Source organism: Euprymna scolopes, chromosome 5 (assembly GCF_053919585.1).
Source record: "Euprymna scolopes isolate OS-2025 chromosome 5, ASM5391958v1, whole genome shotgun sequence".
Taxonomy (NCBI): domain Eukaryota; kingdom Metazoa; phylum Mollusca; class Cephalopoda; order Sepiida; family Sepiolidae; genus Euprymna; species Euprymna scolopes.
The window spans coordinates 79676302-79694042 of NC_136486.1; the positions used below are offsets into that span (position 1 = coordinate 79676302).

The 17741-nt window shown below is 33.4% G+C and overlaps 1 protein-coding gene across 6 annotated transcripts in view; it reads right to left on the reverse strand.

The window, feature by feature from the left end:
* LOC145276873 (tyrosine-protein phosphatase non-receptor type 9-like) overlaps nucleotides 1-17741 on the reverse strand; it is a 242593-nt gene that overhangs the window by 42183 nt on the left and 182669 nt on the right. For all 6 annotated transcript variants that reach the window (XM_080128284.1, XM_080128281.1, XM_080128282.1 and 3 more), the window contains one exon: nucleotides 321-431. In XM_080128284.1, the coding sequence (XP_079984410.1) occupies nucleotides 321-431 (111 nt within the window). The remainder of the gene's footprint in view (nucleotides 1-320; nucleotides 432-17741) is intronic.

The window sequence follows — 17741 nt, forward strand, 5'->3', positions numbered from 1 at the left end:
CGTTTCCCGGTGAAATTGCCGGGAACACGCCTTAGCTTTGAATTAGTTTGATTTTATACAAAAAAGCTGAACGAACACAAGACGGGCTGAAATAGAAATAATTTTGTAAAAATCGACATAAATAAATATAGAGGCGACCCGCATTCCCAAATCCTAGATATTATTATCTAGGGGGTATATCAACAGTTCTAAGTGATCTTAACCCCCCCCCCCCCCGGGACCGTCGGCGAAAAAAGCCTTTGCAAGACATACATGAAATGGTCACACACATTTTGCCTTTTACATATATAGATAGATTAGTTAAAAAAAAAAATACTTACCCTATCACGTAATTTTTCTCGCACAAAAAGTCGTAATATTTTAAAAGGTGCTTTGAACCAAAGTGGCGCTGTAACAATAAGTACCTTCTTTAATCTAGCAGGATATGCACCCTGGAAATAATAAGATTCAAATAAAATAAAATATACACTCTGGAATAATAAGATTAATATAAAATAAAATATGCACCCTGGAATAATAAGATTCAAATAAAATAAAATATGCACTCTGGAATAATAAGATTCAAATAAAATAAAATATGCACCCTGCAATAATAAGATTCAAATAAAATAAAATATGCACCCTGGAATAATAAGATTCAAATAAAATAAGATATGCACCCTGGAATAATAAGATTCAAATAAAATAAAATATGCACCCTGGAATAATAAGATTCAAATAAAATAAGATATGCACCCTGGAATAATAAGATTCAAATAAAATAAGATATGCACCTTGGAAATAAGATTCAAATAAAATATGCACCCTGGAAATAAGATTCAAATAAAATAAAATATGCACTCTGGAAATAAGATTCAAATAAAATAACATATGCACCCTGGAAATAAGATTCAAATAAAATAACATATGCACCCTGGAATAATAAGATTAAAATAAAAAAAGATATGCACCTTGGAAATAAGATTCAAATAAAATAAAATATGCACCGTGGAATAATAAGATTCAAATAAAATAAGATATGCACCTTGGAAATAAGATTCAAATAAAATATGCACCCTGGAAATAAGATTCAAATAAAATAACATATGCACCCTGGAAATAAGATTCAAATAAAATAAGATATGCACCCAGGAAATAAGATTCAAATAAAATAAAATATGCACCCTGGAATAATAAGATTCAAATAAAATAATGTATATGCCCTTGGAATAATAAGATTCAAATAAAATAAGATATGCACCCTGGAATAATAAGATTCAAATAAAATAAAATATGCACCCTGGAATAATAATATTTAAATAAAATAAAATATGCACCCTGGAATAATAAGATTCAAATAAAATAAAATATGCACTCTGGAATAATAATATTTAAATAAAATAAAATATGCACCCTGCAATAATAAGATTCAAATAAAATAAAATATGCACCCTGGAATAATAAGATTTAAATAAAATAAAATATGCACCCTGGAATAATAAGATTCAAATAAAATAAAATATGCACCCTGGAATAATAAGATTCAAATAAAATAAGATATGCACACTGGAAATAAGATTCAAATAAAATAAAATATGCACCCTGGAATAATAAGATTCAAATAAAATAAAATATGCACCCTGGAATAATAAGATTCAAATAAAATAACATATGCACCCTGGAATAATAAGATTCAAATAAAATAAGATATACACCCTGGAATAATAAGATTCAAATAAAATAAGATATGCACCCTGGTATAATACAATTCAAATAAAATAAGATATGCACCCTGGAATAATAAGATTCAAATAAAATAACATATGCACTCTGGAAATAAGATTCAAATAAAATAAGATATACACCCTGGAATAATAAGATTCAAATAAAATAACATAATCACCCTGGAATAATAAGATTCAAATAAAATAAGATATGCACCCTGGTATAATACAATTCAAATAAAATAAGATATGCACCCTGGAATAATAAGATTCAAATAAAATAAGATATGCACTCTGGAAATAAGATTCAAATAAAATAAGATATACACCCTGGAATAATAAGATTCAAATAAAATAAGATATGCACTCTGGAAATAAGATTCAAATAAAATAAGATATGCACCTTGGAATAATAAGATTAAAATAAAATAAAATATGCACCCTGGAATAATAAGATTAAAAAAAAATAAGATATGCACTCTGGAATAATAAGATTCAAATAAAATAAGATATGCACCCTGGAATAATAAGATTCAAATAAAATAAGATATGCACCCTGGAATAATAAGATTCAAATAAAATAACATATACACCCTGGAATAATAAGATTCAAATAAAATAAGATATACACCCTGGAATAATAAGATTCAAATAAAATAAGATATGCACCCTGGTATAATACAATTCAAATAAAATAAGATATGCACCCTGGAATAATAAGATTCAAATAAAATAACATATGCACTCTGGAAATAAGATTCAAATAAAATAAGATATACACCCTGGAATAATAAGATTCAAATAAAATAACATAATCACCCTGGAATAATAAGATTCAAATAAAATAAGATATGCACCCTGGTATAATACAATTCAAATAAAATAAGATATGCACCCTGGAATAATAAGATTCAAATAAAATAAGATATGCACTCTGGAAATAAGATTCAAATAAAATAAGATATACACCCTGGAATAATAAGATTCAAATAAAATAAGATATGCACTCTGGAAATAAGATTCAAATAAAATAAGATATGCACCCTGGAATAATAAGATTCAAATAAAATAAAATATGCACCCTGGAATAATAAGATTAAAAAAAAATAAGATATGCACTCTGGAATAATAAGATTCAAATAAAATAAGATATGCACCCTGGAATAATAAGATTCAAATAAAATAAGATATGCACCCTGGAATAATAAGATTCAAATAAAATAAGATATGCACCTTGGAAATAAGATTCAAATAAAATAAGATATACACCCTGGAATAATAAGATTCAAATAAAATAAGATATGCACTCTGGAAATAAGATTCAAATAAAATAAGATATGCACTCTGGAATAATAAGATTCAAATAAAATAAGATATGCACCCTGGAATAATAAGATTCAAATAAAATAAGATATGCACCCTGGAAATAAGATTCAAATAAAATAAGATATGCACCCTGGAATAATAAGATTCAAATAAAATAAGATATGCACTCTGGAAATAAGATTCAAATAAAATAAGATATGCACCCTGGAATAATAAGATTTAAATAAAATAAGATATGCACCTTGGAAATAAGATTCAAATAAAATAAGATATACACCCTGGAATAATAAGATTCAAATAAAATAAGATATGCACTCTGGAAATAAGATTCAAATAAAATAAGATATGCACTCTGGAATAATAAGATTCAAATAAAATAAGATATGCACCCTGGAATAATAAGATTCAAATAAAATAAGATATGCACCCTGGAAATAAGATTCAAATAAAATAAGATATGCACCCTGGAATAATAAGATTCAAATAAAATAAGATATGCACTCTGGAAATAAGATTCAAATAAAATAAGATATGCACCCTGGAATAATAAGATTCAAATAAAATAAGATATGCACCCTGGAATAATAAGATTCAAATAAAATAAGATATGCACCCTGGAATAATAAGATTCAAATAAAATAAGATATGCACCTTGGAAATAAGATTCAAATAAAATAAGATATACACCCTGGAATAATAAGATTCAAATAAAATAAGATATGCACTCTGGAAATAAGATTCAAATAAAATAAGATATGCACTCTGGAATAATAAGATTCAAATAAAATAAGATATGCACCCTGGAATAATAAGATTCAAATAAAATAAGATATGCACCCTGGAAATAAGATTCAAATAAAATAAGATATGCACCCTGGAATAATAAGATTCAAATAAAATAAGATATGCACTCTGGAAATAAGATTCAAATAAAATAAGATATGCACCCTGGAATAATAAGATTTAAATAAAATAAGATATGCACCTTGGAAATAAGATTCAAATAAAATAAGATATACACCCTGGAATAATAAGATTCAAATAAAATAAGATATGCACTCTGGAAATAAGATTCAAATAAAATAAGATATGCACTCTGGAATAATAAGATTCAAATAAAATAAGATATGCACCCTGGAATAATAAGATTCAAATAAAATAAGATATGCACCCTGGAAATAAGATTCAAATAAAATAAGATATGCACCCTGGAATAATAAGATTCAAATAAAATAAGATATGCACTCTGGAAATAAGATTCAAATAAAATAAGATATGCACCCTGGAATAGTAAGATTTAAATAAAATAAGATATGCACCCTGGAATAATAAGATTTAAATAAAATAAGATATGCACCCTGGAATAATATGATTCAAATAAATTAAGATATGCACCCTGGAATAATACAACTCAAACATGTGATTTGTATATACACGTTGAATAAAATGGTTCACAAAATTATAGATTATCTAAAACAACAAATCTGTAAATTTCATTGATCAGGAAAACAACAAATACATCATTTTATATGGTCTTTTCGATGTTCCAAGCTGAGAATCTTGTATATAAGCATAAAAATAAAGATGAATTCTCCATCAATGACTGCTTAGAGATTGAAATAAACTATATAGCAGAATATTGATTGGTCAAATTAAACCATATATATATATATATATATATATATATATATATACACTAGCCTTTCAACCCGGCGTTGCCTGGGTGTTGTGTCTTTTGAGAAAAAAAAAAAAGTGGTAGTAGGAAGGCAGGCTTGAACCCACACCGCGAAGGAGGAAAAGAACGGGGAAAAACCGGACATCTATTCTTTTACGACCACTGCCAAACCGGAAGTGACATTTTTTAAAATAAGCCTGGACAATCGAAAGGAGAGGATGACTTTCAAAAATATCGGCGAAAAAAGCGACCCCTCTCCCTGTTGAAAAGTTCCCAGTTGAAGGTGAAGATATTGATGTTTTTAGCCAATTTTTCGATATTTGTCGACTTTAAAACGATACTGATCTTGCTAAAATCCATCGCCTCTGTCAAAAGTTTTAGGCAGACATGCAAACATACATCCATACATTTATATATTAGTAACTAAAAATTTTCGACCCAAACCAAGTAAAAAGCTTGCCCTATCTCTGAATATCCTTTATGTCAAATTTAAAATGTTTAGACCAGAAATTGTCTGAGTAATTTGGTAGAGACCGCAGAGGTCAATTTTTTAAAACTTTGACCCTATTATGACCCCTTAACATTTATTTTTTGTGCTCCAATCAAGTTATTAAATTAGATCCATGTCCATGGAACCTATATATAAAATGTTTTTGGGTGTGTGTGGTCGGTTGGAGGGGGGGGGGGGGGTTAATGAAACCCAAGAATAAGCGAAGTAAAAAAAAAACAGAAAACGAACGTTACGTGAAAAATGGCTTAAATAACCCTGCTTCAATATTAAAATTTAAAAAATCGAAAAAAAAAAGACATCTCACACCGCGATTCGAACCCAAAACCTTTAGATAATGACCCAGCACTCTAACCAACTGACCTAACACGACATACACAAAATTAGATCATTTATTTTTAAATCTTTAAACGAAATCAGGTTACGACGTCAGATGACGCATGCGTAGAAGCGAATTTGTTATGAGGTGAGCGATGATGTGGGCTAAATCATGAAAAATTATCGAAATTAGTAACATATCCAAGAATTATAAAAAATGATGAAATGTGAGTTATTTGATTGGTGTGTTTGTAATAAAAAACAGCCAGACAATGTCTGAAAGTTATTATTTTAGTGATGGGGGGGGGGGCGTAAATGTCGTTCAATCGGAAAAAAAATATTGTCGAAATTAGTAACATATCCAAGAATTATGAAAAATGATGAAATGTGAGTTATTTTATTGGTGTGTTTGTAATAAAATAAACAGCCCAGACAATGTCTCAAAGTTATTACTTTAGTAGGGGGGGGGGGCGATAATGTGGGTTCAATCGTGAAAATAATTATCGAAATTATGAAAAATGATGAAATGTGAAATGTATCAAAGTTATTATTTTAGTAAGTGGTTGAAGATAATGTGGGTTGACTTATGAAAAATAATTGTCGAAATTTGTAACATATACAAGAATTATGGGATTCAATGAGATACATCCACATATATACTTACAGATTATCCTGAGTCACCCGGGATTGAATGAGGTACATGCTAATGTATGCAAGCAGAATACACAGATCCAATGAGATAGATGCAAATATATGCTAGCAGAATACCTGGTGTTGCCTTGGATTGAATTAGATTGATTGAAATATATACTAACAGAATACCTTGTGTCGCCCAGAATTTAATGAGATTGATTGAGATATATACTAGCAGAACACCCGGCATTGCCCGGGATTGAATGAAATAGGTGAGAATATATATTAGTAAAATACCTGGCGTCGCTTGGGATTAGATGAGATAGGTGGAAATATATATTAGCAAAATACCCTGCATTGCCCCGTATTGAATGAGATTGGTGGAAATATATAGGATTTAATAATGCAGGTGCAAATAAATACTAGCAGAATACCTGGCATCGCCTGGGATTAAATGATATAGGTACAAATACAGAATAAACAAATACTTGGCTCTCGGGATTGCAGCAGAATACCCGGCATTACTCAAGCTTGAATGAGATACATGAGAGAATCTATTTGCAACATCCCCGGCGTCGCACGGAATTGAAGGAGATTGATAGAAATATATATTAGCAAAATTTCTGCCGTTGCCCAGGATTGAATGAGATAGGGGCAAATATATATTAGCAGAATAATCAGCGTCGCCCTGGATTAAATGAGGGTAGTGAAATATAAAGTTTGTACCAGAAATGGATTAAACAATTTTCTATCTCCAAATTACTTCATTTGTGAAGTCGATTCCAGATATGGCTTAAACAGTTAATGATCTCACAATTGGATTAATACATATATATTGTTGGTTTCCTATGAAAGTTTCCTAGGCAAAGTTTCTATAGGGGGTGATCTATATTTGTTAAAATGCTTTATGTATTCATACGGGAATGATGTGATGGTTGTAGTAGTAGGTAGAAAGAAGCATGATTATGTTAATTTTAAACGTGCTCTTGAGTTTTCTTTTGGGAGAAAGTTGGAGAAAGTAATGTCCATTTTGGGGTAAAAAAAAGTTTGTGAAATTGTTTAATATATCTATTTAAATTACCCGTCTTAGTGTAGGTAAAATTATTTTAAATATGTGCTGTATATTCACCGTCCTTGCAAAGGTAAAATTATTTCATATACAAGCTGTAAATTACCTACCCTAGGTAAGATACAATTATTTCATACCTGTAATACCCGTCTTAGGTAGGTAAAATATTCATTTGCTCAAAATAGCAAAGGATACATAGACATTAAAAATTCCTCTCCTAAGAATAATAAATATATTCAAAATCAAATTCAATTTTCTCATTGTTTATACAGTCCTGAGCAATGCTGGGTAACCCCCCCTAGTCTATATATAAGTGTGGGTGTGTGTGTGCACTTTTTGTGTATGTCCAGCAAAAGCTTTTTTCGGGGGGGGGGGCGTTCGGGGAGGTCACTCATTCTTAAAACATTTTATACACTGTCTAAATTATAATATCTACGAGTTACGAAGCGATGTCACATCTATCTTTTATTTGAACGACTTTTACATGCTAATTTTGTGATATTTCTTTGTCTACACATGTTTCTCTGGCTTTTCAGAAACTCAAACAAAACCAGATTGCTTCCTCCCTTGAGGCTTGCATTTACGAACATCCGTGGGCTTAGAACTAATTTAAATGATGTTGAAGCATTTCTCCTAACAAACACCTCGGATATCTTAGCACTAAGTGAGACTAACCTATACTCCTCCATCCCCTCTATCTACTTTCACATACCTGGATATCTCCCAATCTGCCGTAAGGACTCTGACAGACATATGCATGGACTTGGAGTCTACATTCGCAACACTAGAGAAACAAAACTAGAATCGGACCACCAAGCCTTTATGTGCTTTAGACTTAACATGCATATAACATTAGTTACTTTTATTTTCTCTACCACTCTCCCTCGACCCAGGACTGTAGCCTAATAAACAAAGTCTCTGACAGCATAGATACAACACTTTCCCTCGACACTAGCGCACAAGTGCATGTATTTGGTGACTTCAATGTCCACCACAACAACTGGCTTGGATTTTCTACTTATACAGACGCAGCTGGTAGCACAACACATAGTTTCTCTATATCTCATTCCCTATCACAGATGGTTACGTTTCCAACCCGTTTCCCTGACCAGCAAGAACAACACGCAATCACTTTTAGATCTGTTCCTGACCACAATTCCTGATGATTGTGTTACGAATGCCTACAGCCCACTTGGGAATGCTGATCATGTAGTGATAATAGTTGAAATCGCCCAAAACTCTGGAGCCAAAACTGAAGAGCCATTGCTCAAAACAACAAGATATTATAAAAAGGCTGACTGGGAAGCCATTAGGGATCTCATCAGAGACGCCCCAAGGCGAAATATCTTTTCACTTCCTGCTGGATAGTGCACAAATGAGACCACTGAATGATTCAAAATGGCAATTGAAGCACATGTTCCCACGCGGTAATTTTATAGCAAGCCCTACTCTCCCCAATGGTTTACTTTTACTTGTGCAGCTCCATTGCACAAAGGCAGCATGCGTACCGCAGATTTAACCGACATAAGTCCAGTTCAAACAGACAGAAGTATATAGAAGCCAGAAGTAACTGTAAAAAAGAAATAGTGACAGCTAAGAGAGAATTTACTAAAACCACCAAAAAATGCATCGAAGCACAAAAATTAGGAACCCGTGACTTCTGGAAAATCTATAACAGTGTAGTAAATAATTGGCAATCAACAATTCCCCTATTATCCAACAATCATGAGGTTGTTTGCTTAGCAACCGAGAAGGCTAACATGCTTGCCAGTCGGTTTGCCTCCAACTCCACACTGGACCCTTCCAACCACCCACTCCTTGACTTTCCTTTACGAACAGATGCCACACTAGACGATCTGAAAATTACCCCTTCCCAGGTGCATGCTATCATAAAAAATCTTGACACTTCAAAAGCATGTGGACTTGATCTCATCCCAGCTGTGCTATTAAAAAGGTGCTCCGCCAAAGTAGCTCCAGTTCTCTCCAAACTTTACAACAAATACCTTAATGGACTTGCTTTCCTGCCTGCTGGAAAACTGCTTATGTGGTACCAGTTTTCAAGAATTCTGGTGAAAGAACTGATCCAGTAAATTACCACCCCATTAGCCTCCTCCCACTTTTCACCAAAATATTTGCGTCCATTATTAACCAAGCTCTAGTCCATCACCTTACAGATGCTAAACTTCTGACCGACCAACAATATGGATTTAGGCAAACCCGTTCCACAGCAGACATCCTAACTGTAACCTGAGCGTATATACCATTCACTTGACAAAGCAGGGTAGGGTAGAGCGGTAGCTTTAGATATATCTAAGGCTTTTGACAGACTATGGTATGAAGGTCTTCTCAGAAAAATCAGATCATACAGTATCACTGGAACAATACTTAACATAATTAAATCCTTCTTAGATAAGAGAAAAATCCAGATCGTCCTCGGCGGTCGTACATCTAAACAATATGATATAAATGCGGAAGTGCCTCAGGGGTCTATCCTTGGACCTCTGTTATTCCTAATATTCATAAATGACCTCCCTGACAAAATTGTCTGTGAGATGGGTATATATGCTGAGGACACCACGCTCTATAACAGACACGGCAGGAAAACAAATGAACACATATCTAAAGAAATGGCAGAAACACTAGAGGATGACCTCCAATCTGTAGTGGAATGGGAGAAAAATGGGTGGTCACATTCAATGCTGTCAAGATTAAACTTGTTTCCTTCAATAACTGCAAGAAACCTTCTCTACCACCAACAGCATTGGCCAAAGACTCTTTATCTTAGAGTACATCCTTAAAACTCCTGGGCCTAAACGTTCCCAGGAAACACGTGTGGGAACAATTACATTGAGAGCATTGCCAGGACCGCTGCGAAAAAGGTAGCTTCTCTCTACCATGCTAGAAAGCTACTAATGCCCGAAAGTATCCTGTAAGACCACCATTCGCCCATGCATGGAGTATTGTTGCCATACTTAGGCTGGTGCATCTGCTACTAGTATCCCGTTCCTAGACAAGGTTCAAATGAGAGTCGCCAACATGATAGGTCCTGAACTGTCATCTAAGCTGCAACCTCTGTCCCATCGACGAAATGTAGCATCCCTCTGCCTGTTCTACAAGTACTGTAACGTTGAATGCTCCAACGAACTGCAACAACTTGTACCCCCTCTACATAAATACCCCCGATAAACCCAACAAGCAGCAAAATCCCACCCCTTCACAGTTGAAATCCCTAGATGTAAGAGAGCCTTCTACTCCAGTAGTTTCTTCCCCAGAACTGCTACTTTGGCATTCCCATCTGGGTTCCTGCTTCCCCAACTGTACTGACATGCAGAAGTTCAAGTGTAACGTGAACCGACATCTTACTGCCCAACTCCCCACATAGTACCCCTGTAGCTTATGCCTCTCATAGTAGCACCTTGCACCTTACATCAAAGTGGGAATGTGCCTTGTTTTGGGTGAAAATGTAATAAAAAAAGATAAAAAAAAGCCAAACTGACTCAGTAGCTTAAACAAACTCGTTCAGAAAAGCAATGAGGTTTGGAGACACAAAACCAAAAAAACTACCACACAATCAAAGTTGGAGAAACAAAACCAAAAAAACTAATGCACAATCAAAGTTGGAGAAGCAAAACCAAAAAAACTACCGCACAACAAAAGTTGGAGGAAAAAAATCAAAAAAAAAATACTGAACAACCGAAGTTGGAGACACAAAACCAAAAAAACTACCACACAATCAAAGTTGGAGAAACAAAACCAAAAAAGCTACCGCACAACCAAAGTTGGAGAAGCAAAACCAAAAAAAACTACCGCACAACAAAAGTTGAAGAAGTAAAACCAAAAAAAAATACCGCACAACCAAAGTTGAAGTAAAACCAAAAAAAATACCGCACAACCAAAGTTGGAGGAACAAAACCAAAAAAACGACTGCACAACCAAAGTTGGAGAAACAAAACCAAAAAAACTACTGCACAACCAAAGTTGAAGAAACAAAACCAAAAAAACTACTGCACAACCAAAGTTGGAGAAACAAAACCAAAAAAAATACCGCACAACCAAAGTTGAAGAAGCAAAACCAAAAACACTACCGAACAACCGAAGTTGGAGAAACAAAACCAAAAACACTACCGAACAACCAAAGTTGGAGAAACAAAACCTAAAAAAACTACCGCACAACCAAAGTTGAAGAAGCAAAACCAAAAACACTACCGAACAACTACAGTTGGAGAAATAAAACCAAAAAAAACTACCAAAGACCCAAAGTTGGAGAAACAAAACCAAAAACACTACCGAACAACCAAAGTTGGAGAAATAAAACCAAAAAAACTACCAAACAACCAAAGTTGGAGAAATAAAACCAAAAACATTACCGAACAACCAAAGTTGGAGAAATAATACCAAAAAAACATTACCGAACAACCAAAGTTGGAGAAGCAAAACCAAAAACATTACCGAACAACCAAAGTTGGAGAAATAAAACTAAAAACACTACTGAACAACCAAAGTTGGAGAAATAAAACCAAAAAAACTACCAAACAACCAAAGTTGGAGAAAGCAAACCCAAAAAACTACTGCACAACCAAAGTTGGAGAAGCAAAACCAAAAAAACTACCGCACTACCGCAAACTGTCCGGCTGACTACAGTATGGTTCTCTTCAAGTTTAACGTAAACAAGTTCTTGATGAGCCGTTCTATATAAGTTAACAAATTTACCGAATTTCCATTAGTAATGATTACTATATTGTCCAATTTCTACTGTAGACTCTTTAACCCCTATCCTCAAGTGGCCTCTTGGCCTTTATAATGTGGTGATGTCTGTGTAAAACAACACAAAAAAAACTCATATTTTATCATTTTTCATAATTCTTGGACATGTTACTAATTTCATCAATCATTTTTTGTGACTTAACCCACATAATCGATCCCCTCTTACTAAGATAATAACTTTGAGACTATGTCTGGGCTGTTTATTTCATTATAAACATTAATCAAATAACTTAAATACATCACTTTTCATATTTCTTGGATATGTTACTAATTTCGACAATCATTTTTCATGATTTAACCCACATAATCCCCTTCCTCTTACTAAAACAATAACTTTGAGACATTGTCTGGCTGGGTATTTCATTACAAACACACCAATCAAACAACTCACATTTCATCATTTTTCATAATTCTTGAATACGTTACTAATTTGGACAATAATTTTTCTTGCTTTAACACAAATTATAGCCCCGCTCTTACTAAAATATAAACTTTGATACATCATCTGGGCTGTTTATTTCATTACGAACCGACCAATCAGATAACTCACATTTCATTATTTTTCATAATTCTTGGATATGTTACTAATTTTGACAATAATTTTTCATGATTTAGCCCACATAATCGCCCTTTTCTTACTAAAATTATAACTTAGAGACATTGTCTGGCTGGTTTCTCCATTACAAACACACCAATCAAATAACTCACATTTCATCATTTTTATAATTCTTGGATATGTTAATAATTTTGACAATCATTCTTCATGATTTAAACGACATAATCGCCCCCCCCTCTTACTATATAATGTATTCTTATCCGATCCCAGGTATTCTGCTAGGAAACATTCCACCTATCTCATCCAATCCCAGGCAACGTCGGGAATTTTGCTAGTACATATATCCACCTATCTCATACAATCCCGGTCGACGCTGGGTATTCTGCTAGTACATATATCCACCTATATCATCAAATCCCTGGCAACGCCGGGTATTTTGCTGGTACACATATCCACCTATCTTATCCGATCCCAGGCGATGCCGGGTATTCTGCTAAGAAACATTTCACCTATTTCATCCAATCCCGGGTGACGCTGGGTATTCTGCTAGTACATATACCCACCCATTTCATCCAATTCCGGGCTATGCCGGGTATTCTGCTAGTACATATATCCACCTATGCTATCCAATCCTGGGTGACACCGGGTAATATGCTAGTACATATTACTTTAACATGAATTCCTGAGTGTAGTATCAGTCTCAGCATTCAATTCTTTAATCCCCATCCTCTTTAATTCAGGATTATATAGATTATATAAAAAACATGCTCTCCCAATACTAAGAATGGCTTCATAAATAATAATGTTTTTATTTCAGATGTGATTTTTAGAATACGACATCTTGTCTCAATTTAGTACACAATAAACATATAATATGCATCTTTTTTTAATAGAAGATAATGTTCGGTAGGAAATTACGCTATATAATATGGTTACTTGCTCTTTTGGCTAAGATCAAAGTGTACTATCCGTTCTTAGAATTCAAGCCGTCTCATTCCCCCCTCCGTTAAACAAAGTTAGGATATCATATTGTTACTAATACAAAAAGAAAATGGCCGTTTGTTTTGTTTTGTTAACATGCTGACTCGTTCTGAACGTGATTTTTGAAATGTTACAATAAGCATCCAGCATGCACTGATTCATGGAATCAGCAGTTCAGCGATGTGATTTTTGGAATATGACATCTTGCATCAATTTAGTACACAATAAATAAAATGCATCTTTTCTTAATAGAAGATAATGTTCAGTAGGAAATTACACTATATAATACGGTTACTTAGTCTTTTGGATAAGATCAAAGTGTAGTATCTATTCTTAAAATTCAAGCTATCACATCTTTCGCCTTCCTCCTTCTAAACAGAATTAGGAGATGATATTGTTACTAATACTAAAAAGAAAATCATTAGATTATTACTTTATCTATATATATAAAAGCGAAAATGTATGTATGTATGTATGTGTGTATGTGTGTTTGTATGTCTGCTAAAAACTTTCGACAGAGAACAAAAATTAACAAACTTGGTATCATATTGAAGCTCCACCCTCCGGACGACAAATATCGAAATTTGGGCCCAAAATGGTCAGCTAACCGATTTTCTGCAGGCCCGCCCCCCAAAAGTGTTATTTTAACGTTAAACATTACATATTTTTAAATCGATTTATAAGCACTCCAAAAAAGCAGGCCCTAACTCTACCACATAAAGTGTACACGGGGCCCGTTTTTTTTGGGTCACCCTGAATTCATAACCTGCTGAGTCATGTTACGTGATCTTCACGTCAGCAAGCAGTAGACTGGTCATGCATGTGCCCTATTTGACAAGTCTGAAGGTGCTTGTGCGGTATAGGTCGGATTTGCAAAATTTTGAAGGTGCTTGTGCGATATCGGTCCGATTTGACACTTTTGCAGGTGCTTGTGCAGTATAGGTCCTAATCGACAATTTTGAAGATGCTTGTGTAGTATAGGTCCGATTTGAAAATTTTAAGGTGCTAGTGCAGTATCGGTCCAATTTGAAAAATTTTAAGGTGCTTGTGCAGTATAAGTTCGATTTAAAAAATTTTGAAGGTGCTTATGCAGTATATGTCCGATTTGACAATTTGAAGGTGCTTGTGCAGTATAGGTTGGATTTGCAAAATTTTGAAGGTCATTGTGCAGTATAGGTCCGATTGTCAAAATTTTGAAGGTGCATGTGCAGTATAGGTCCTCTTTAACAATTTTGAATGTCATTTTGCAGTATAGGTCCGATTTGACAATTGTGAAGGTGCTTGTGCATTATAGATCCGATTTGATAATTTTGAAGGGGCTTGTGCAGTATAGGTCCGATTTTAACAATTTTGAAGGTACTTGTGCAGTATAGGTCCGTTTTGAAAATCTTTGAAGGTGCTTGTGCAGTATAGGTCCGATTTGCAAAATTTTGAAGGTGCTTGTGTAGTATAGGTCCGATTTGCAAAATTTGGAAGGTGCTTTTGCTGTATAGGTCCGATTTGAAAATTTTAAATTTGCTTGTGCAGTATAGGTCGGATTTGCAAAAGTTTGAAGGTGCTTATGTAGTATAGGTCTGATTTGAAAAATTTTGAAGGTGCTTCTGTTGTATGGGTCCAATTCGACAATTTTGAAAGTGTTTGTGCAGTCCGATTTGCCATTTTTAAGGTCTTGTGCAGTATGGGTCGGACCTGACAATTTTGAAGGTGCTTCTCCACTACAGTTCCAATTTGACAATTTTGAAGATGAGTTACTACTTCGGAATAGCAAATGCTTCATGTAGCTCACTAAAGTTAAGCAACATGGTCTTGGTTATTATCAAATTGGTGACTACTTGGGAATACCAAATGGTTTGTATAGATCTCTAAAGTTAAGTAACATTGTCTTGGTCATTAACAAATGGGTGACTACTTGGAAATAGAAAATGTTTTATGTAGATAACCAAAGTAAAGCAACATTGTCTTGGTCATTATCAGGTTGGTGATATTTGGAAATACCAAATGCTTTATGTAGTTCATCAAAGTTCAGCAGCATTGTCTTTGTCATTATCAGATGGGTGACTACTTCGGAATACCCATTGCTTTTTGTAGATCAGCAAAGTTAAGCAACATTGTCTGGGTTATTTCAGATAGGTGACTACTTGGGATAAAGAATAATTTATGTGTATCACTAAAGTTAAGCCACATTAAGTCTTGTCATTATCATATGACTGACTACTTGGGAATACCATAAAAGTTAAGCAACATAGAGTCTGGCCTTTATCAGATCGGTGACTACTTGGGAATACCAAATGCTTTATGCAGATCACCAAAGTTAAGCAAAATGTAGACTGGTCATTATAAGATGGGTGACTACTTGGACATACCAAATGCTTTATATAGATCACCAAAGTTAAGCGATATTATCTTGGTCATTATCAGATTGGTGTATACTTGGGAATACCAAATGCTTTATGTAGATAAACAAAACTAAGCAACATTGTCTTGGTCATTATCAGATTGGTGACTATTTTGGAATAACAACTGCTTTATGTAGATCATCAAAGTTAAGCAACATTGTCTTGGTCATGATTTAACTTACATTATCGCCACCACTCTTACTAAAATAAAAACTTTGATACATAGGCTATGGTATGTTACTAATTTCGACTATCACTTTTCATGAGTAAATCCACATTATCGCCCCCTTCTATCACTAAAATAATTACTTTTAGACATGGTATGGCTGGTTATTTCATTAAAAACCCACCAAAGAAGTAACTCACATTATATCATTTTTCATAATTTTTGGATATGTTACTAATTTTGACGATTATTTTTAATGAAGTAACCCAAATAATTGCGACCTCTTACTAAAATAATAACTTCCATACATTGTCTGGTCTGTCTACTTCATTACGAATACACCAATCAAATAACTCACATTTCATTATTTTTCATAATTTTTGGGTATGTTGCTAATTTCAAGTCATTTTTCGGAGTTCAATCACATAATCCCTCTCCTCTTACGAAAATAATACCTTTGAGACATTTCTGGGCTGTTTATTTAATTAGAAACACATCAATAAAATACCTCACATTTCATCATTTTTTATAATTCTTAGATAGGTTATGAATTTCGACAATCAAATTTAATGAGTGCGCACATCTAATCGCCCAATTCTTACTAAGATCATAAATTTGCTACATTGACTGGGCTGTTTATTTCATTATAAACACATCAATCAAATAACTAAAACTTCATTTTTCATAATTCTTGGATATGTTACTAATTTCGACAATAATTTTTCATGAGTTAATCCACATTATCGCCACCTCCTATCACTAAAATAATAACTTTGAGACATTATATGGCTGTTTTTTTCATTACAAACACACCTATTAAGTTACTCACATTTGACCATTTTTCATAATTCTTGGATATGTTACTAATTTCGACAATTATTTTTAATGAAGTAACCCAAATAATCTCCCCCCTCTTTAACCGACACCATCCCCTTCCTTTTACAAAAATAACAACTTTGATACTTCTTCTAGCCTGGCTATTTCATTATGAACACACCAATCAAATAACTCATATTTAATCATTTTTCATAATTCTTGGATATGTTACTAATTTCGACAAACATTGTTTATGATTTAACCCACATCATCGACTCCCTCTTACTAAAATACTAACTTTCAGACAATATCTGGTCTGTTTATTTCATTACAAACACACCAATCAAATAACTTACATTTAATAACTTTTCATAGTTCTTGGATATGTTATTAATTTCGACAATCGTTTTTCATGATTTAACCAACATAATCCCCTCTCCTCTTGCTAAAATAATAACTTTGAGACATTGTCTCTGGTTATTTCATGATAAACACACCAATCAAATAACTCACATTTTATCATTTTTCATAATTCTTGAATATGGTACTAATTTCGACAATCATTTTCCATGATTTAACACACATAATCGCCCCCCTCTTACTAAAATAACAACCATGTGACATTGTCTAGGGTGTCTATTTCATTACAAACATACACATCAAATAACTAACATTTAACAATTTTTCATAATTCTTGGATATGTTACTAATTTCGACAATCATGTTTCATGAGTTAACCCACATAATCCCCTTCCTCTTACTAAATTAATACATTTGAGACATTATCTGTGCTGGTAATTTCATTACAAACACACCAATCATATAACTCA